Genomic DNA, 23,521 nt, shown 5'->3' with positions numbered 1-23,521 from the left:
TTTTCCCTTATTTATACATTTGAATAAAATGTCGCCAAAAATATCTTTTTAAGTTAGCCTAATTAGAAAATATTCAAATGATTATAATTTTAACATGATCATGCTGAAGTTAAAAGACTGAGAGAAAGAACTCGGTACATGTGGAATACTGCAAAAGATATGATGCAATAATATGATGGAGCGTTTTTTTCAATCTGCGGGGTAAAAATATATCGGAAGCAGTAACCCAGAAGTCTTGCGAGAGCAATTTAACCACTAGCGCCACCACCCTTAGCTTTACACGATCACCCATCCATAGCTGCGATTTCTGTATGAACAATCATTCAGACGATCCTGAGGAAGAGACGTCCGTTATATGTAGCGTTTAGCATTGTAACGTTCCATCTTTATTGTGACTTATAAAATGTAAGAAAGAAACTTTTTTGATAATCTTTCTTATGCAGACAAAAACAAAATGGTATATCTTTTTTTATCAAAGGAACATCCAAACCACATCGGAAAATATTTATAAATTAACAGAAAAAAATTATGCACCTTGTAAAAATATGTACTTCTTAACTCTAATAAAATTAATACCTAATGCCAACTAAGTCGTTTTACTGAATTTAATGATATTGGCGATCGAAATGAACTACAGGTCAGGTAACGTAGAGCAAAACTCTCTACCTATGGTAACATTTCGCAAGAAAGGGTCTCTATCTTCATAGGAATTGGTAACTAATTTTAAACCATAGTTTCTACTACAGAATGGCAACAAGGAGATGATAACGTCGGATCAATGGGCTTTTCGCATTGTGATTGACTGTTACCTATCACTCAAGTCGTCGTCGTCGAAGTAAAATTATGTACCTAATATAATATAGCGCAATTTTACTAATATCTTAATTGTTTATAATTTTTGCGTGAATTTCTTCATTTATAATTTAAATGGCAAATATTTTCAATGTTTTTCTACATTTTTTTTCTTATTTTTTAAAAATGAAAGGTCAATTTACATTTGAATGAATTTTGTTTTGAATCAATATCTTATAGAAGTCTGTATTTGCTGATTATGACTTACTTTCTCATCTTCAAACAGTTGCTGTAATTAGCTTATGGTAACAACGTTTAAATGAAACAAAAGATATATTTTAATTACCAAGTAATTTTTCAAAAAATATTTAAATATAAAGTAGAAAGTATTTCAAAGTTGCGTTGAAAAACATTTAAATTTGCAACTTTATTTTTTAAAATTATTTCCACAAATAATTATTCCTTAATATTACTGAAAACTTATTTTAATTGAATAAGTTTCAGTTTATTTAAAAATAGTTTTTTTTCTTTAATATTTTGTTACCATTTTAATAATTAAAATTAATAGAAATGTAAAAAGTATATTTTCTTTGCATTATTTTGAATAATTGCTGGTACCATTTAGTTATCAATAATACCACATTTTTCACCCATGGCGGTTGCATTTTTAAGTGCTATAAGAATTATTTCGATGAATAGCATTATGTTTATAACTAGTCGAAATGATTTCAAAATAAACTTTAGAAGCTCAAGTTTTGTGGCGCATTTGAACTATTTTATTTGATTTGTTTTACCTTTGATTATCAAGTTTTAGCCATATACAAATTATATATATATATATATATATATATATATATATATATATATATATATATATACACGTATGACACAGTCGGCAAAATAAACTTCAACACACCCCCTCTCGAATCGGTTAGGAACGGGCCTGAGTAGAATTCTATTTTAAGGTCACCTATTCCTGGCTAACAACTTTAGCACCGTGAAACTCAGAGCAACACATACAAATATTAACAGCAACATGGAGAAAAAATATTGAAAATTATAAATGATCACAAAATTTATTGCACATTAAAATTTCAATATTTTTTTATTTTTTTTCCTGTAATATTAAAAATGTACACTTAAATTAAGTCAACATTTAAATTAAGTCAATGCTGGCTATGCGGAGATTAAAGTATTGGCTGCAAGTTGTCACTTTGGACGCCAAAAATACTTCCCGCCTGCATTTAATTATTATTACTTTTAAATATAGATGGAATTAAAATGAATATATTACACCATTTTGAAAATTATTTTATTTCTAGCTTGTTTCTTAAAAGGATGCATTTTTAGGAATAAGCTTTGTAAGGTTCATCATTATTTTTGGAAATATTTAAAAGAAAGCTTTACATTAAGATTCAAAATGTTCAATTTTTGAAAAATTAACCACGTTTTAAAAAGTTTGGCTACTGGCTAGTATGAAAATTTTCTTTATAGGACTGGGCTATAAATCGATGCATTGCGACACATCAATTATTACTTATATCAGCAAGCCGATACCATAGAGTAATAAATAGGAGGAGACGGCATGCCCGTAAACTCCTTAACCGCAACCGCGGCGCCATATTGGTACAACCAAAACAAATCGAACTTCGTTGAACTAGAGCTGTACGTGTTTAAACATTTTTCAAACTGAGTAATAGATTTTATTTTAGCAATTAGTCTAGTGTTGAAAATGATATTAAACACAGTCTGAGAAGATCAATTTTTCAAATAGAGTTGCATGCTTTATATATTAATAAACAGGTTATAATTATTAATTCATATGTTTAAAAAAATTGAAAAGAAACAGTTTTTTTTTTTTTTTTTTTTTTTTTTTTTTACTAAGTGATACATTAACAAATTTAAACAGCTTTATTTTCTGAATTTAAAAAAGTAAGCTAAAACTTTTTATAAGAGAACTTTTTAAAATTATTTATCTAAAAATGAAATCATTTTCTTTCTTCATTTATTTGAGAAAAAAAATTGGACAAGTACCTGATACTCTTTATACGTAATTTTAATTTCACTTTCTATTAATCTTATTATAAAAACATTGAAGACCATTAAATATTTATTTCAGTTTTTTATTAAAGTCAAAAGTCAGATGAAATTTTATATAATATATATATATATATATATATATATATATATATATATATATATATATATATATATATATATATATATATATATATACATATATATATATATATATATATATATATATATATATACATATATATATATATATATATATATATATATATATATATATATATATATATATATATATATATATATATATATATATATATATATATATATATATATATATATATATGTAGTAAATAAATGTGTGTAAAATCAAAAAGATTAATAAACTTGTTCCTTTTTATTACTGCATTTATATTTTACAATGCGTGAGTTAAAAATTGTGAAACATTATGTAGAACTCCCCCGTAACATCAAAGAGCAGTGGGTTCAGTGGTGTTCAGAGATTCCTGTTTTAAAAAATGCGAAGGTTCCTCGATATGTGCCGAACTCTTGCGCTGATGATGAAAACGCAACACTGGAGATACATGGATTTTGCAACGCGAGTGCAAAAGCTTATGGCGCGTCAATTTATATTAGATTTTTAAAAGAAAATACCATAGAAGTAAAATTGCTTACATCTAAATGCCGTGTTGCGCCCATAAAAAAAATTACTTTACCGAGATTGGAGCTTCTCGGTGCCTTATTGTTAGCCCAATTGGCTAACAAAGTAAAACAAATTGTGGATCAAAAACGATTTTCTTATGTTTTTTTGTACACCGATTCAAAAATAACTTTATATTGGATTAAAGGGTCGTGTAAGAAATGGAAATCTTTCGTAGCTAATAGAGTTACGGAGATACAAAAACTGACTGACACCAATTCTTGGTCGCATTGTGCTGGCAAGAACATTTCAGCAGACTTTGTGACTAGGGGTACTTCTGCTGAATTTCTTCTTGGCAACGACGTGTGGTGGAATGGCTCTCAGTTTTTGAGAGACAAAACTGATCTTTCAACAGAGGGTGATCTGATGTCAGTTTCAATCGATGACATTTCAGACGAACTAAAGAAAAATAATGAGACTGACGATTTTCAATTTAATTTTACTTGTCTTAATCATGATTCCATTATTGATGATATTCTCAAACTTAGTAATAATTTTATAACTATTATTCGTATTATGTGTTACATTCTTAGATTCATTAATAATGTAAAAGGTAATAATAGGATTATCGGACACCTTACGCATGAAGAAATAAGGAAAGCAGAGGTAAAAGTTCTTCAAATTGTTCAACAGGATCATTTTATGCAGGAAATAAATAATCTCAAAGAAGGTAAGAGTGTTCCAAATAATAGTAAGGTGAGATCCTTAAATTGTTTCTTGGATAATAACTTTATTTTGAAAGTGGGTGGAAGATTAAAAAATTCTAACTTAAGTATGAATAAAAAACATCCCATAGTACTGCAAGATAAACACCCTGTAACTTCGATTATTGTAAGATATAATCATTTAATCTATTTACACGTAGGTTCCAATACATTGTTATATCTTTTAAGACAAAAATTTTGGATAATGAATGGGAGTAATATTTGTAGAAAAATTGTACTCGAATGTCTTGTTTGCTATAAAAGTAAACCTGTTTTGGAGAATTAAATTATGGCAGATTTGCCAAAAGAAAGAGTAACCCCTAGTTTTCCCTTTATGAATGTGGGAACCGATTTCTGTGGTCCGTTCTATGTAAAATTTAAACACCAACGAAAGGGACAATTGAATAAAGTATACGTGTGTACATTTATATGCCTGAGCACTAAAGCCATTCATTTAGAATTTGTAACAGATCTTACATCTGAAGCATTTATTGCATGTTTAAAGCGTTTTTTTGGTCGTCGTGGCAAATGCTCTAAATTGTTTAGTGACAATGCAAAAAATTTCGTTGGTGCTAGTGTAGAACTTAAAAAACTACATAGAATGGTTAAGTATCCTGATGAGATCTTAGCAAAATTTCTTTCCAGTCAAGAAATTGAGTTTAAGTTTATACCTCCGAAATCGCCAAATTTCGGGGGAATTTGGGAATCTGGAGTAAAATCCTTTAAGCATCATTTAAAACGTGTAGTCGAAAATTCTCATTTAACTCTCGAAGAATTTGTTACAATAATTGCGGAAATAGAAAGTGTTCTTAATTCAAGACCACTTACTCCGTTATCCTCCGAGTTTGATAATTTTGAAACTTTGTCCCCTAGACATTTTTTAATAGGCCGCCCCTTAACTTCCATTATTGAGCCTCAGATTGTTGACATTCCTGAAAATAAACTTTCTAAATGGAAAAAAATTACTAAATACAGTCAACAAATTTGGAAGCTCTGGAATCGAGATTGTCTATCCCATTTGCAACAACGGGTTAAGTGGATGTTTCCTAAACAGTGGCGTACGCAAGGGAGGGGTTTAAACAGAATTCTGGAGATGCGAGAATTCTGGAGATGCGGTGAAAAATTATATAAAAGGGGGAACGGAGTACAGTTAGTCAGACTAAGAGTTATCTCTGCCGCTTGTCTTTCGGAGCTTGTCGCTAAATCTGTTTTAATTATTCTCAACAAAAAGTTCATTCAATCGCCAAACCCGTCGTCGCCACTGTTTCGACTAGTGAAGAAATCAGTAACAATACCATTGGAGATACTGTTCTCGTTGAAGTTATTCATTCCAGCTCGAAACTTTGAGATCGTAGCATAGCGGATATTTCTGCCAATATATATATATATATATATATATATATATATATATTATAATTATTTTGAGAAAAAACCACGACCTGAAATTAGTGGGGTGACAGCATCTAGTACCAATGTAAGTTTTTCTGTTGTACAGAAATGTGATACTTCCGTTGAAGAAAACGTTTCTAGCATAACAAAATCTGATGAATGTGAAAGTGGCCCTCAAAGTGTTACTTCCCACCCATATGACAATGGACTTTTTTTCAGAAGATATTACATTATGTTCTTAAACTTAAAAAATGAAATCAAAATTTAACTAAACAATGTTGTCTAAATAAAAAGCCAAAATTGTCTAGCTGTCTAAATTAGGGAAATAATAGTGCTTTATTACAGACTCGAATTTCTATTAGAAGTTTTAGAAAATTATGAACACCCCCCTTGAAAAAATTCTGCGTACGCCACTGTTCCTACAAACAATGTTAAAGTAGGTTCATTAGTTTTGATTGAAGACGAAAGCATGCCTAGCACCAAATGGTTCACTGGTAGAATATCGGAAATTATTTTTGGTAAGGATGAAAAGGTACGAGTTCTCAATATAAGGTTGGCCAATGGCAATTTGTTGAAAAGAAATGTTCGTGATATTTGTCTAATGCCTATCAATGATAATTAAAATTTTGTTACCTATTATATATAATTCTCTTACGTGGCTCCCAAATTTTGGCTGTATTTATTTTCCGTCGGTGGCAACGTTTGCTTTGTTTTGAAAACACCAAAGCATTCTGCCTTTTAATGATGTGTTTCTGATCTAATATATACAATTCTCTTACGTGGCTCCCAAATTTTGGCTGAAGTACTTTGTACAACTAAATAAGATTCTTTTCACAACAGTTAAATATTTACTTTATTTTCTTCATTCATAGAGAAAACAGTCGGCAAAGAATTCTGTTAGGTTAAAAAACATTTCGCTAAAAAAATAACGAATTCTAAAAGAAATTAAAATGAAATCTTAAAAAATAAAAATGCTGTTGCCAGCCATAGAATTTTTTGAAAGTTAACTTAGCAACATAAATCAAAATGACATAGAATCGCAACTAGATCAAAATTATGATACCTGAGCGCTTGACGTAACAAATCCTTCAATTCTAAAAGTATTGTATCGCCAAATGCCCAAATTAACAATTGTGTTCTTAAAGAAATTCTATAAAAAGTTTTAAATAAACAGCCTATTTCTACAACTGCTTCTTGAAGAACTTGGCTCATTGATTAAAAATATTGTTTTAATTTTTCAGTACTAACTTTACTTCTACTTTCATTATTGCTATGACCCTTTTTCATTACATTTTACAACTTCATGCTAAATTTGAGGACTTTAAGTTGTTTTGTGGTTGAATACTGACATTTAGAAATGTGTACATAAAAAAAATAATATTTAAAGGTTAAGAGTTGCTTCAGAAAAATTTGAATTGTTGACATTGAACTTAACAATAAAAACAATCGTATTTGTGAAAAATTGAATTGTATTGTTGACATCAAAACTAAAAATATTGTGTTTCAACTTAACAATACTACCTTAATTTATACTTTAGAATTGCCTCGGAGAAATTTGAATTGTTAGCAATGACTTAAACAAAAAGTTTTATTTTAACTGACAAATACTACATTATAATTTTAACTTTTTCTATGACTATACTCATTTTCTTACTCTTTTCTTTGTTTTTTATACATTTTATATTTTTGTGATAAAATAAAAAACTTATAGTTGTTCTGCTTCTGAACACTGATGAAAGCACAAAATGACGGGCTTCATCAACAATCCAAAATATCTTCATTTATTTTACAAATTCCATATTATTAAGGTGGCGCCCTTCAGAGAATTAAAGATACAAAATTATTTTCATCAAAGCCGATGCTTTACATCCGGCGTTCATACATGGCTTTAGCCCTCTGGTGGGAAAGACTTAAAACAAAACTTACAACAGTTACTTTTTTCAACAACTGAAATTTAGAATAGTGTGATTAAAAAAAATATGTGAACTGTATGCAATTTCAAATTAAGATTGAAATGTACAAGTTTAGAATTTTCTACAGTGAAAAGTTTTCGGAACTTCAGTATTCAAAAAAGTATACAAAAACTAGACGTTAAGAACGTATCCAATGAGCGAGCAAAGCGAGCATTGGATTGCGAAGCAATCCGAAATGAACTGCTAAAGCAGTTACGGGGGTTGGTGAGCGCCAGCGAGCAGGGGGGCGAAGCCTCCTAGTATTTTACTAATTTACTTGATTTGTGTGAATATTGTTGGATTTAAATGTTATCTATATATTGCTTATTTTGTATTCGATATATTTGATTCTATGTTATCATTCATTTAGTTTGAAACCCTTAAGGTTTCAAGGTCGGGAGTATGTTCCCGCACCAAATTAATTAAAAAACAGATCAAGAGATGGCGCTGGGAAGAGTCATGTGTGTATTAAGTGATATAATAGAATTAATACCTAATGCCAACGAAGTCGTTTTACTGAATTTAATGATATTGGCGATCGAAATGAACTACAGGTCAGGTGGAGTAGAGCAAAACTCTCTACCTATGGCAACACTTCGCATGCTTTCAACCATTAGCATGTAGAGAGTCATGGGAGAAGCAAGTACGTTAGCTTCTGGCTTGATTTTCATGAAGATTAAAATCTCTTAAGTTAGGAAACTATATGGAACTGAAAACTGTGTTAAACATTTCTCTAAAAGAAAGCGTCATGGATATTTTAAAAATATTTTTATTAAATAAAAACGAAAAATATTACGAAAAGGAAAAATATCGTAGTACATACACACAGTAATAAATGATATTTTTTCATAATAGCAATTTAATTTATGTTTCCTTTATTTTTTTATAAAAGCATGGAAAAAACACCTCTACATCAGATGTAGACAAGGATAGACAGTTCCAGCCTCATGAGCTAATTTGTCGTAGAAGATGAATGCTTTAATAATCCAGCCTCACGAGCTAAATGATGTAGAAGAATTGGATTCTTTCATTGCTGCACAAATTGAATTAGAATCTTCTGATACTCTTCCAACAGTTTCAGTGGAGGAGACACTTTTAAATAAATTTATAAAATATATATCTATTAAACAGTCGAATAACGGAGAAAACGGAATTCATGTGTTTTCTTTACAAGAACAGATTATTCTTGAAAATTAATTACAAAATTCTTCAATCGTTAAAAATAAGTAAAAATTGTTAATAAGTAAGAATCGTTAATAACTAGTCAGTAACCGGCGTTGCATAGCTGCACAATCTACATTCTGGCTTTATTGTCGGTCAGCAGTTAACTTAGCTACTTCAAAAACTTAAAAGTTGACTAGTTTCATTTTATAACCGTCGTTGAACAGTCGACCACATTCTGTGTTCACGAATATCTACGTTCAACTCCGTAGCCTTGTAAATAATGAACGCTACTCAGAAGACAGGGAAACTCCTGTATCATGGAACAATTTATCCTTCGTGTAGCGATTTTTGATGGAACTTCATTTTCGTTACTTGGAGAGGAAAACAGCGAAAACCTCACGTAGTTAGCACGACTGCAAAGGGATCCTATACCTATAATTCACCTACAACTTTAGACGTTTTGTGTTAACTCTGTAGTCGGTGCGAGCAGGGCGCAGAATACTTAACAACCAACCACCACTGGGACTGGAAGCTGGGTTACCTCATTAGAAGGATAACGCTCTATCCTCTGAGCCATAGCGGCTTTTAGCGCTGACAATAAGGAATTATAAAACAATATTTTCAGAATAACCAATATGTGATACGTTAAATAAATATTTAAGTAAATTTATTAATATAAATTAGTAATATTTAAGTAAATGGAAGTAAATTTAAAAAAAAAAAACCGTTGGTCACGAAAACGTGGAGCCCTTAACTCCCCCGACCCATAATGGCCTGTTGTAGGAATGCTTTACTTCTATAAATGGTCAGTTTAAATGTGCTAAAATGAGTTGTTCTCTGCCATCACAAATATAAGAACTGTGATGATTTAGGGGATAGAGCGCTCGCCCCCAGAACAGGTGAACCGGGTTCGAATCCTAACAACGGCTGGTCGATACGAATTCCGCTCCCAGCTCGTTCCAACCACGGTGCTGACGTAAAAAATCGCCAGTAGTAGTAGACGGACCATGGGTTGGAGTCCCCTTGCCGGCAGACTAACAGTGAGAGATTTTCCTCTCTATGTAACACAACAGCAGATTAATTCCATCAAAAAGTCTTCCTCTGGAGGTGTTGATCCAGGCGTTTTCTTGTCTTCTGAATTGGTTCAAAATTACAAGGCAACAGAGATGATTATTAGTAGTCGTGAAAGCAATATTGTCTCGGCTGTTTAACGATTGTTATAAAATATAAACAAGTTCAGTCATCATTTAAAAATAATCAAAACTTAGCTGTAATATTAGTAAGGGGATAAGGAAAATTTTTTTTAATAAAAATGTTTAATAGATAGTTAGAAATATTTAAGATAAATAAAAAACTGATTAACAACTATTAAAAAATTCAAGTTGCAAAATCCGTAATTTTAAGAAAAACTTAAGTTTAAAATGTAATAGATGCTCTCTTAATTGCCGCGTCATAAAGAAAACAAAACAAAAAACTTTGAAAAAGAAAAATCTAGATAAAAAAAAAAAATATTCTTAATTTTTAAATGAAATGTTTAAAGCTAGAAATTGCAATTGAACTTTCTCACAAAGCCGTATTTTTAGAAAAAAGTGCCCGTAAAAGAATAATGTTCATTAGAAACGATCCTTGAAACCTGCTGATATAATAAAAACGGTGATAAAAGAAAAGTTAATAAAAAAAGAAATAATTTTTTTTCCTCAGTTCTGAAATATAACTTTAATGATATGAATTTTATTTTATTTTAAAACCGTCGTTGAACAGCTAATGATTAACTCCGTAGCCTTGCAATTTTGAACCCAATCTAGAAGTCAAGGGAACCACTAAATCAAGTACTGGGATAAATTTTGCCTCAGTGGAGTATTTTTTGATGGAACTAATCCGCATTTGTTTTGCATGGAGAGGAAAACTACGAAAATATCTCATGGTTAGCCTGACGGCAAGGGGACTCTAACCCATCATCCATCTACCACTGATATTTTTACGTCAGTACTGTAGACAGCTCGAGTTAGGTGCGGGATTTGCTTCGATTCGAACCCAGTTCACCTCATTGGAAGGCGAACGTTCTGTTACCCTGAGCTATGACGGCTCCATCATTCAAATAAGTAATATCACACATCCATAGAACTCATTTAATTTTTTTTTTACTGAACGAAAAAATCTTAAATATTCAGAGATAGAAAATTGTGCTACTACTTACAATGTTTCAATGGGTACCATTGAAATTTAGCACAATGATGAAAATACGGTAAATAAAGCTCACACATATATATATATATATAACGTATATATATATATATATATACACTAGTGGGCTGCGCCCCCTGCTCGCTGACGCTCGCCAACCCCAGAAAATTGCTACGCAATCTTATATGGTTTGCTTCGCAAGCCAAGCTCGCTACTAACTTCGGTACATTGCAAATGCACAAAATTCTAAGAATTCCAAACAATCACTCAAATCCATAAAACAACTTTAAAAAAAAAATTACATCTTTTTAGTAAATACTGAGTCATTAAAATAAATTTGAATTCAAATAAATTGCATGTAATTCGTTAAACCTATTAGAAATGTGCTATAGTATAAAATCTTACGATAAAATTTCTAAAGCTTATATCTCTTTAAAAAGGTTAAAATCTTGGCTATAATTAATTTTATTAAAAACTGAAATAAGTGAATTGCGATGGAAAAACCTGCATAAACAAAACACTGAATTTCGGAAGAAATCATATTTGGTGAGAATGCTCTTTCTTGTCAAAAAATACTAAATAAACTGACCTCAAGTAAAACTCAAAGGACTTTGAATCAAATAATTAAGGAAACTACTATCAAAGATTGTATAAGTGTAAAGATGGGAAACTCGCGAAAGTCGTAACAAAATTTGGCACAATGCCAGCGATTCGTGTACGGCGGAGAAGTTTGTGTCCAGGCATGCGCAATATCATCCTTAGTTTTGGAAGGAGAGTTTGGAGAGAGAAGTACATGAGAAATCAATCAATGGCGGACGTTAATTTGACAATTATCCCTCACAAGTAAGTGCGCTTTGTCTAACCTAAATTCTGTTGATTTTTTTCTCCTTGTTTTTATTTTTCATAAAGATTTAATCCTCTTTTTTTCTTTCAATATTTTTCAGGGATTCTTCTGTGCGCAAAGCAAAGAATTATGATAGATGTGCTTAGTGCAATGTAAATAGAGCGGTTATCCAAATTTGAAATTGTTTCGCTTTCCTCAAAATATCGAAATGTAAGTAAATAGTTAAGCATTTTCGAAGATTTCGGTAAATTATTTTTCAATGATAGATTATATGAACCTATTAGATAAGACTGACTTAGAATTGTAACTAAATGTGTGACTAATTTATAGTGTCTGACTTTAATTTAATTTCATTTGGTTTTTAAATTCTGTATAATTCCATAAGTGCGTTTATCTTTTTTGGTCGGAATTAAATATTTACAAATGAAATTTATGTATATAACTAAGTAAAAATTTAAATGTTTTTCAAGAAATGTGAAAAAGATCTATAAATCTGACATTTTAAATTTTTGAAAGTTCATTACATATATGAAATTATTTAAATAGTGTTAAGTGTAAAAAGTGTTACTTTTTATTCATATAATATTTATAGAGTGGTTTATAGTAGATATATATATTTTATTTATCTATTAGCTCTAAATGTCCACTCCTTAACTTATAGGCACACAGGGCAATACCCTGGGACCCTAGAGAATCGTACTTTTTTAAAAAATTGCACTAAAAATAATTTAAGACTAAAAACATTACTTACATTTTTTTTATAGAGTATGCATTTTTTTCCCTACAAATAGTGATTGCTTATCAAACACCAATAATTGGAGTACTTTATCACCAAGCAAACTTAAAAAAATCAACCGAAAACTATTTTTCTTATTTTATTATATGAGGATTACAGCTGGTTAGCGTATCAATTTTTTTTAAACTATGCATAGTTTAAAAGTTCTTTATTTGAGTTTTTGTGGTAATCAAAATTAATTAAAATTATTGCATTATACAGTCCCTGGCCAAATTATTAGACGCACTATAAGATTCTATGTAAAATCTTAATTACTCAGGTGATACTTCCACAGCTTTATTGTATTTACGCTACTGAAACCGGTTTGTACTTGTTTACGTTTGTGTATCAGTTGGTTAAATTAGGCGATATGTAATATAAATTCGACCAAATGTAATAAAAATACAGATTATTTATTGAATCAAGTACTATATTATAATAATTAGGTCAAATTAATAGACGCACTGTAGTTTTTTAATAATGACATGATTTGCACGAGTTTACATACTATACTTTAAAAATTAAACATGCGCGTTAATTTATTAATATAATGTATTTAATTATAAAAGTATTAATATACATGTTAATACTTTTATAATTAAACATACAAATGGATTTTTATTCAGGCGATTCACCTCCTATTTGTATTTATTTTTAACGTATTTCATTTCATTGTTAACCAACTGATACACTAACGCAGAGGTCGCCAAAGTGGTCTATATAGACCCCCAGGGGTCTATTTAACATAAGAGGGGGTCGATCTGAGCCAGGGGGTCGATCCGATGAGGAAGGGTCAATTGGTCGAAGGATTATCAGTATTTTTCAGATATGTGACAATTAGAAATAAAAGAAGAAGATTTGGAAATATATACAGGTAATCTTCAAAAATTGAGCGGTGATTTTAAACTGCGTTTTGTTGATTTGGAAAACATTGACATCCCTGATTGGATTATTGTGCCATTTTCTGCTCAAATTGAAAACGTAGACATCAACCTGCAAGATGAACTTGCTGAATTATTATCGGATAGTGAAGCAAAGACGCTTTTTAAATTTTACAATAAGCAAATTTTGGACAAATATAAATATAATGCAAAAACATGTAAAACTTCACGAAATAGCTCAGCCATTTATGATAGCATTTCCAAGTTCCTATATGGTTGAAGCCGGTTTCAGTCACGTAAATTCAATCTTAACTAAGAAGAGAAATAAATGTGGAGTTTCGAGGGGATTTAAAACTAAAATTGACCAATTTTGGAACCCAATATAACGAATCATGCACACGAAAAAAAAAAAAAAAAACACCAGGGGTTGATTAAGAAGCAATAAATCCGTAGTTACTTTACTTATTATTTCTACTTACTTATAATTACTTATTATTTCATAAATATTAATGTATTTATATTTCAGCATTAATATATTTTTCATAAAACTATTGTTACACTACGTACTATTACTTTAATAAATGTTCAAAATCATAAAATAAATGTACAAACACAGTATCTAATAGAGTTTTATTTTAATTAGCAGAAAATTACTTTTATGGGGGTCGATGGAGATTTCGAAAAATTATGTAGGGGTCGATGATCAAAAAAGTTTGGCTACCCCTGCACTAACGTAAAGAAGTGGAAACCGGTTTCAGCTGAGTGAAAACAATAAAGCTGTATAGTATTACCTGATAATTATAATTTTACATAGAATCTTAAAATGCGTCTAATAATTTGGCCAGAGACTGTATCTTAAAAGTGATTTATTTTTGTATGTGAAGTGTTTTAGTTTGTTTTTAAGCATTACGACACATTATAGGTCTAAAATATTTTTGTGCCCCTGCATGCTATGAAGAGGATACTGCCAGTAAAACATAAATTTAACTGATTTTGTTATTTAATCACCCAATGAATTGTTTTGTTATTTAATTTCCTTTCTAAATATTTTCCTTAAACACTGCCTACTTTTTTTAAACTATTTAATAAAATATTAATACTTAAGAAAAATAATACATATAATTTATTAATGCCATACATTCAAAGTTCCGTTCTCGAATTAGACAGTATTCTTATGTCATATTAGCACTTTAATCGTACTGTGTGATTTTTTCTTTATATTAGGTGCAAGAAATGATTAGAGGCCAGCAGAATTGTATCGTTACTGAACGTTGATACTGACAGACTGACAACACAACAGATGTAGATTGTGTTCAAGACATTCTAAAATTAAAGATTATGTATCAAAAATAATGCAGACTTGTTCCTAGTGCAGTTCCAATGAACCAATATTGCATCTTTTTAATTTCATGTTATTTTATTTCATAAACTTGCTCAAATATTTATTTATTGTATAGAATGTATACAATTTTATTTGGATAATTTTTATTTTATTGAAAAGTATATTCTTAAAATATATAACCAAAAAGAATATTTTTTAGATAAGTTTAATAAAGATAAAACAAATACTGCAACAAGTGTCTTGTTTATTTTCTTAAAACTCTAAGTGTATATATAATTAAAAAAATTTTATTTATATATAGCACATTTCTTATACATATACACACATGGAAAAATTAACAAAGCGAAAAAGTTTTTTTTTTCAAGGGAAAATAAATTTTACTCAATTTTTTAAAGTTTTAATGAATTTTTACTTTTTTAATATAAATTACTTTAGTTAAATAAAAATTTACTACTTTAAAATAAATTATAATCCTGCTAAATTTGTAAACTGAAAAAAATTTGAAAGCAAAATCGAATCCGATTATAATTAACGGAGAAAATATGAGTGCATTGGGTGAAAATCAAATGATCTGCGCCCGTTCTTCAATCGCTCTTAACGGTGGCTTTCCTGCATTACACCTTCAGCGCCCAAGTTGGGGGAAAGATCCTTACGACTTAACATTGATAGTATAAGAAGTTTCCCTTCTTTACGCGAAGCGTATAAGTTCTTTGCTGCTATCACGTTTAATATAAAAGGAAGATTTATTAACTAAACAATAAAATTACAGCATCGCAGTTACAAAAAACAAATCTCACACTCACTCAAAAAAAAGCAATTTACATTCTAAATAGTCACCATAGCAACCACAAAACTCTTCTCGTTACCATCTATAAATTGATATATAATAAATAAATTATTTAACAAAAAATAAGATGAGTATAAGCACATAATATTTTACACTCTGGTTATTTCAGTTTCCGTTTTTAAAAGCGCTATATGTTGAACCATCACATCTAGTTTTGGCATGTGACATTTTTAGCTGCAATCATTGGTCGATTTTCTAGCGTTGCCATTCGGGGAGTTGTAATGAGGCTTTTTTTTATCGCCGTGTAAGAGAAATATATATATAGATATATATATATAACGTCGTTGCCGAGTGGAAGGATTAAAACAGGTCTTAGGCAGGAAAGGAGGGTACAAAATTTATTTATTAATTATTAGGACAGAGCAGTCATGAGAAAGTGTACACGAAAAGTTGCGCTCCTTGGTTATATGTTAGGGAAAATCTTGCAAAGTAAAATCCGTAAAATGTCTTAATTTAGGGAAAGAGGGAAATCGTAGTATAGTTTTTATTGGTTTATCAAATAGATCGAGCGTTTCCCACACAGAGCAAAGGGAAAAATGTCCTGCTTTTAATTAAATGCATAGTTGAGCCAAAAATAGATTTATGAACAGGATGTGGCTTTTAAAAGTGTGAGAAAGTATTTCGATTAGAATAATTAATTAGGATAACATAAAAAGATTAATTGAAGCTTTTTATGTTATATATATATACTATATATATATATATATATATATATATATATATATATATATATATATATATATATATATATATATATATATATATATATATATATATATATATATATATATATATATATATATATAAATATATATATATATATATATCCTTGTTCTCACTTAGTTATTTACTTTCTAAAATAGTTGGATTTTATTAGGAAAAATCAGAACGTAATCGCTTACATTGCATAACAATTATAAATGAACGGCAGATGGACATGAATAACATCAGTTCGTTAATAATCACGTGACTCCCCGTTTCAGATGAAAACGATAGTAAGCGTTTTTTGCTTAATAATTAGTCTTCTTAAAAAGAATAATAAAATATTTTCTGGGAATTATGAGGGATTATGAATGGATTAAGATTTTGTAAAAAAAGCTACTGTAATTTTCCTTTTTTGCCACGACGAGTTGTACCAGCGACAAATTGTGCGTGCCACGATTCCGCAATATTCGTAAATAGACGCATTTCATAGATGTAACAGCAAGAAATTGTGCTGTTTTTCAAAAAATGATTAAAAATAAAGGTTTCACCTTATTAGATTAATCGAAAAAAGTGCCTAATAATTGTTTATACATTTTAGAGACTTTTATTCTTGTGAGATTTATATTTACACATTTTAAATAAATAGAATCTCGCATTCATACTTACATTAAAACATTGATAACATTTTATGAACATATGGGACTACACATTTTACACATGCTCAAATTTCAATTACTTAAAAAGTGTTTAGGAGTTACATTTTGGGATTTATATTTTTTTAAATTTTTACCAAATTTATCCCTGCAAAATACAGTTCTACAAAACCCGTCAAAAAATCTGCGATCTTCAAACAAATTTGGACAAAATGAGGAGACAAAAGGGTTGAAACAAATTCCAAGATTTCAACAACAATGCATGCAGGAGTTCTTTTTAGTTGAGATTTTGTGCTCTCACAAAGCTTTTCATTTTATCTAAGACTGAAATCAACCATTCCATTATCATTGCTAGTTAATATCTGAGGGAGGCAAGGGTGTGAACAATTTAAATTTAGGATAACCAACCTCCAGGAAAGATTGGGATGTGTAGTAAAAAAGAAATAATGAATTAAAAGTGGATTGAAGAACTGGTTTAAAAAAATCGGTAATGGAGAAATCACAAATCTGAGAAGTGGAGAAACCTAAATTGAATAGCAGTACAAGAATAAATTTTAAAAACTACAATGAAAATAAATGAAAGGCTAGACACTTAATTTCAAAAAATCGCTTATTACACTCATTAAAATTATTAAGTTACACAGAGGCAAACACAATTACGTAATATAAGAAAAAATAGGAGTTAAAATGAAGAAATAAACAAAACATTTTTTATTACGTTAGTAACAAGATCAAGGTTTTTCATCAGTACGAGAGCAATTGTGTTTAGTTAGATAACATTTATGTGAAAAACTCTTCTTACATATACTACAAGAAAAAGGTTTCTCACCAGTATGAGTGAGACTATGGCTATGTAGATGTATCTTCTGGGAAAAACTCTTATTACATATACCACAAGAATAAGGTTTCTCCCTTGCATGAGAGCGATAGTGTACAGTCAAATTACTCTTCTCTGAAAAACTCTTATTACAAATGCTACAAGAATAAGGTTTCTCGCCAGTATGAGTGCGATAGTGTTTAGTCAGACTACTCTTCTCTGAAAAACTCTTCTGACATATACTACAAGTAAAAGGTTTCTCACCAGTATGAGAGCGACAGTGTTTAGTCAGACTACTCTTCTCTGAAAAACTCTTCTGACATATACTACAAGAAAAAGGTTTCTCACCAGTATGAGAGCGATTGTGTTTAGTTAGATCACACCTATATGAAAAACTCTTATTACATATACTACATGAATAAGGTTTCTCACCAGTATGAGAGCGACTGTGAGCAGTTAGATTACTCTTCTGTGAAAAACTCTTATTACATATACTACAAGAATAAGGTTTCTCACCAGTATGAGAGCGAATGTGCACAGTCAGAAATCTCTTCTCTGAAAAACTCTTCTGACATATACTACATGAATAAGGTTTCCCACCAGTATGAGAGCGACAGTGTTTAGTCAGACTACTCTTCTCTGAAAAACTCTTCTGACATATACTACAAGAATAAGGTTTCTCACCAGTATGAGAGCGATTGTGTTTAGTTAGATCACACCTATATGAAAAACTCTTATTACATATACTACATGAATAAGGTTTCTCACCAGTATGAGAGCGACTGTGAGCAGTTAGATTACTCTTCTGTGAAAAACTCTTATTACATATACTACAAGAATAAGGTTTCTCACCAGTATGAGAGCGAATGTGCACAGTCAGAAATCTCTTCTCTGAAAAACTCTTCTGACATATACTACATGAATAAGGTTTCTCACCAGTATGAGAGCGACAGTGTTTAGTCAGACTACTCTTCTCTGAAAAACTCTTCTGACATATACTACAAGAATAAGGTTTCTCACCAGTATGAGAGCGACTGTGTTTAGTCAGACTACTATTGTTTAGAAATCTTTTATTACATATAACACAGAAATAAAGATTCTTATTAGTATTAACATTAAGCCTGATCATGTTACTGTCCACTAAAAAACTCATATTGTATAAAATGCAACTGTATTAATCTGTATGTAGCTAATTATTATTTAAAAGATCTAAATATACTGCAATCATAAGATTTTTTAAGAGTGAAAACTCTTATGACAAGTTAAAATATATTTTTAGAAAAGCATCATTACAAATTTTACTCAAATGTCTCTCAGAATGAGTTATGGATACTATTGTTGGATACTAATAACTACTACTGGATATAATATATAAAGGATAAAGCAAAAATAGTATTTAAATTGTTATAAAAACATTTAAATTTTGCAATGGAATAATTATTAGAGTAATTCTTAGTAGTAAATACATTGCAATAAAAAAAATCATAGTAATAAATAATGCATACAGTATTATTATAGTCCTATAAGGTAATGAAAATGCCTTGTTTTCTCTCTGGCTGGCAGTAGAAACAAATTTTAAGATCACTTATTCTTGGCTAATATCTTTGGTTGTCTTCAAGAACAATGAATTTCAGAACAATTCATCCAACTATAAAGAGCAACATAGAGAAGAAAAAAAATTAAAAGTCATAAATGGAATTAAAATGTATTGCGTATTCAAATGTAATCAATTTTTCTGTCACCAATAAAATAAAACTTAAATTATGCCAACAGATGCAAAAAACTTTTTTACTGGACAAAAGAGACAGTCAACACTGGCTATGGAGCGATTACAAAATTGTCTTCAAGTCCCTACTTTGGACATCAAAAGTGCCCCAAACGTCAAAATTACATTTAATTATTATTATTCTTTTAGATAAACTTTTCTGAAAATTACTTTATTTGCAACTTGTTTCTTAAAATGATGCAGTATTAGGAGTAAGCTTTGTAAGGTTCATCATATTTTGGGAAAGGCTTAAAAAGAAAGCCTTACATAAGGATGTAATTAAAAAAGTAATTACATGTATAAAAAAGTTGCCACTGTTAAAATGCTATGTGTAAAGTCAAGATTAAATCTACCCGAAAAAAATTTATTACTTGATTAAGGTTTCTCACCAATATGAGTGTGACTGTGATTAATTAGACACTCCTTACTCGAAAAACTCTTATTACACATACTGTAAGAATAAGGTTTCTCATTGGTATGAGTGTGAAGGTGTTTAAATAGCTGTCCATACTGTGAAAAAATCTTATGACAAATATTACAGGAATAAGGTTTTTTCACCAGTATGAATGTGATCGTGTACTGTTAAACATTTCTTTTCTAAAGAACTCTTATTGCATATACTACAAGTAGTATAAGGTTTCTCACCAGTAGGAGTGTGCAACTGATTATTTTGATGAGTCTTCCGCAAAAACTTTTTTCACGCCTATAGAATAAGGTTTTTCACAAATAAGAACGTGATTATGTTCAGTCAGACTAGAAAATCTCTTATTACAGAAACTACAGGAATAAGGTTTCCCACCAGTATAAACACGCTTATGCACATTCAGTTTACTTTTATTAGTAAAACTCTGATTACATATAATAACAGGGATCCCACTATTTCAACAAAGCGAAAATTAAGCACTTCTAAGGACTTTTCTAACGAACTCTTAATGCATATACTACAAGCATAAGGTTTCTCACCAGTAGGAGTGTGCAACTGATTATTTTGATGAGTCTTCCGCAAAAACTCTTTTCACGTCTACAGAATAAGGTTTTCCACCAATATAAACGTGATTATGTTCAGTCAGACTAGAAAACCTCTTATTACAGAAACTACAGGAATAAGGTTTCCCACCAGTATAAACACGCTTATGCACATTCAGTTTACTTTTATGAGTAAAACTCTGATTACATATAACAGGGTTGCCATAGTAAAAAATGGTCAAAAATAGTTGCTTTTAGTAGCCTCAAGCATGAAAATAGTCGCCTGAACAGGAACAAAAATTTATCAAAATTGGTAGCCAAATAACTAAAACTATAGCTTAGTTGTCAAATACCACAATTAGGACTGGGTGATGCCATAAATTTTAAATCGTGATACATCGTCCTTTAGACGTCGCGATATAGCGATGTATCGCAATTTAGCATATGTTCAAAAATTACCTATGGAAAATCTTTAAACCAATCAAAAATGAATAAAAAGGAATAAATCTATCACAAAAGAATTCTAACATTACTACTATATTAATTCTTATTATCTATTAATTCTTATTATCTTATATTAATTATATTATCTATTAATTCTAAACATTACTACTATAACATCAATATCATTGCTTAATTTTTTCAATAAAAATAATTAAGAAGTCAAACTCAAAGAAAAGCAAACCCAAGCTTTTTCATAAAATAATCACCTGCTTTTATTAACAAATAATTATATGCCTAAACTAATCAACAATTTTCTCCTTTTATTTTATTTTTATAAAAAGACTATTTTTAACGAAAGCAGATGTGTTTCCACATCAAGAAAACTTACTAATGGTACCGCATTTCTAAAAAATCAGAATTCATTCACCAAAAAATTTTTTTTTGTAAGTTCATGGCAAATAGATGAATATAACTGGTGATTGAAAAACGTTTTACTCATAATAAATAATGCATTATCGGAAATAATAAAACAATTCATCATAATAAATCAAGGATAACAAAAACTGAGTAATTAAAGTAGATTTAAAATTAACCTCACACGTCAATCCCCTTAGCTAGAAGTTTCATGTTCCTTAATTGGGACATTCATTGATATGCGTGTGCAATACATTCCCCCCCCCCCTCCTCGTAAATCGAAGAGAAAACGAAATCAACATTCCTTTAAGTTTGATTGACGGCAGCTTATCAGAAAAACAACTGACATACAGGAGAAAACATTTGTCCCTTCCCTGCCCGAACTAATTCATCTTTCTTTTATTTTTTATAATCGTTATACTTCAAAATAGCGGGAAAACCGAGCAAAATCTTTCCCAGTTTTCGGGATTATTAAATACCACTAATTTTAAAATATCCCTTAACTAAGTAATAATTTTTAAAAAAAATTTTATAGAATTTTTTTTTTTAAATTAATAGACTAAATCTAAAAAACGTCAGCCTTTTTCGTATTAGAAAAAAATAATAAGTGCAATACCGAAAATAAAAATAAATTTTGCTCTATTTATCCTTATTTTAATTAAATCGATAAAATAAAAAAAGGAAATTTTATAAGAAATAAAAACAATAAATCTAAAAATTATTAAAACGCCATTTTAAAAATGACAAAATATCGCTTAATTTTTCATTTATTAAAGAAAATAAATTAATCATTTTAGTTTTTAAAAAAAAACGTAAACTATGTTTTAATTTATTTTGAACATAAAAACTAATTTTAAAATTAAAAAAAAAAAACTATTTTTTTAAATTTGCTCAAATTTTTCGAGAGAATTTCAATAAATTAAGAAAAAAATAGTTGAGAAAACTAACGAAATATACTTTAAGAATTAAATGATTTTTGAAGAAACATCGCTATCAATTTCGATGATTTACAATAATAAAGTTGGACGGGCAGACGGCCAAATATAAAATAAAATATAAGCTTTGTTTTAACTTGTAAAAGCAAAAACTAAAGAATTATTGGTTTGAAAATAATTAAATTCAATTAAATTAGTGAGGTACATTGAAAGGAATATAAAAAAGATGAATTTATCTAAAAATTACAAACAATACTAAACAATAATTATTTAAATACGAAATACCGCAATCAAATCGAATCACTTAAAAGATAAAACAATTAGTGAAATCTCTTCTTAAAATAGATTTTCTTTTCATTAATGGATGAATTCAGAACAAAATGATACCCAGCAATCTCACATTAGCAGGAGTCTCTCCAGAAAAGAATTAACAAAATAAAATGCCAAGTCCCACTGAAAAGTAATCTTCAAGGGGGGAAAAAAAGGAAGCAAAAAATAATTTATTGGGTTCTACATTCTGACGCTAATAACACACAAAACAACGACCTAAGATTAAAATTGTCCTTTGCCATTCAACATCCCGAAACCAATTCCGAAACGACATTGTCTTTGCAGCAAAACTGAAGTGAAATTAGTCTTTCTCAGCCCGGTAACTGCGTTAGCTATTAACTTCACCTTTCTTACTCTATTGACGTGAAGATATAGTAGCAGGGGTGATTGTGAGCCCAAGTCAAAATACTGGAAAATTTCTTGAGTAAAAAAAAAAAAGAAGTTTAAATAGAAAAAAATTTAAACAAGTTTTTTTTCCTATTTCTCAATATTTTTTAGTTTACTTAAAATATATTTAAAATTTTACACATACCTATGATGACCTGGAGAAGTAATTGAAATTTACAAATCTGTCTTTCTTTCTTGAGTTTATGATTACAATAACTATTTACTGATAAAAAATGAATATTAATCTTGAATATAAGCTTATAAAGTAGCTCTCCTTACAAACAAATAAAATAAACTGTGTTTTTAAGTTCCACCTTTGAAAATTTGATTGTGAAACTTTTGTTTTTGAATTTGTTTTGATTTTTTGAAACATCTGAACCTTCGATCTCCGGAAACTTCCGGAACACAGTTGGCGAATAATCCGGAAATCCGGATTCCGCTAACTGTGATCCGAAAGTCCGGAAATCCGGATTTTTTCCAGAGCACAATCAGCCCTG

At 29.7% G+C, this 23,521-nt stretch overlaps 1 protein-coding gene and 1 long non-coding RNA gene across 2 annotated transcripts; one reads left to right on the top strand and one right to left on the bottom strand.

The window, feature by feature from the left end:
* Positions 1 to 11,662: 11,662 nt before the first annotated feature.
* Positions 11,663 to 14,986, top strand: LOC147804361 (uncharacterized). The gene is made up of 3 exons (XR_015428984.1): positions 11,663 to 11,762; positions 11,864 to 11,973; positions 14,644 to 14,986. It is a non-coding gene; the product is annotated as an uncharacterized LOC147804361 (long non-coding RNA).
* A 1,908-nt stretch (positions 14,987 to 16,894) lies between these two features.
* Positions 16,895 to 19,266, bottom strand: LOC147804360 (uncharacterized). The gene has a single exon (XM_087152424.1). It carries the CDS (start codon positions 18,934 to 18,936, stop codon positions 17,698 to 17,700), a length of 1,239 nt encoding a protein of 412 aa, XP_087008550.1. The 5' UTR covers positions 18,937 to 19,266; the 3' UTR covers positions 16,895 to 17,697.
* Between the last annotated feature and the right edge of the window lie 4,255 nt (positions 19,267 to 23,521).

The sequence above is a fragment of the Parasteatoda tepidariorum genome, chromosome 9, assembly GCF_982258835.1.
Source record: "Parasteatoda tepidariorum strain Cologne lab strain chromosome 9, Ptep-v5.0, whole genome shotgun sequence".
NCBI classification, from domain to species: domain Eukaryota; kingdom Metazoa; phylum Arthropoda; class Arachnida; order Araneae; family Theridiidae; genus Parasteatoda; species Parasteatoda tepidariorum.
Note: the sequence above shows the minus strand (reverse complement) of the source record. Positions and strands in the feature narration are given on the sequence as shown.

What these genes read in the sequence shown, in the direction of transcription:
- LOC147804360 (XM_087152424.1), bottom strand. Translation starts at nt 18,936, where the DNA reads ATGAGTTTTTTAGTGGACAGTAACATGATCAGGCTTAATGTTAATACT.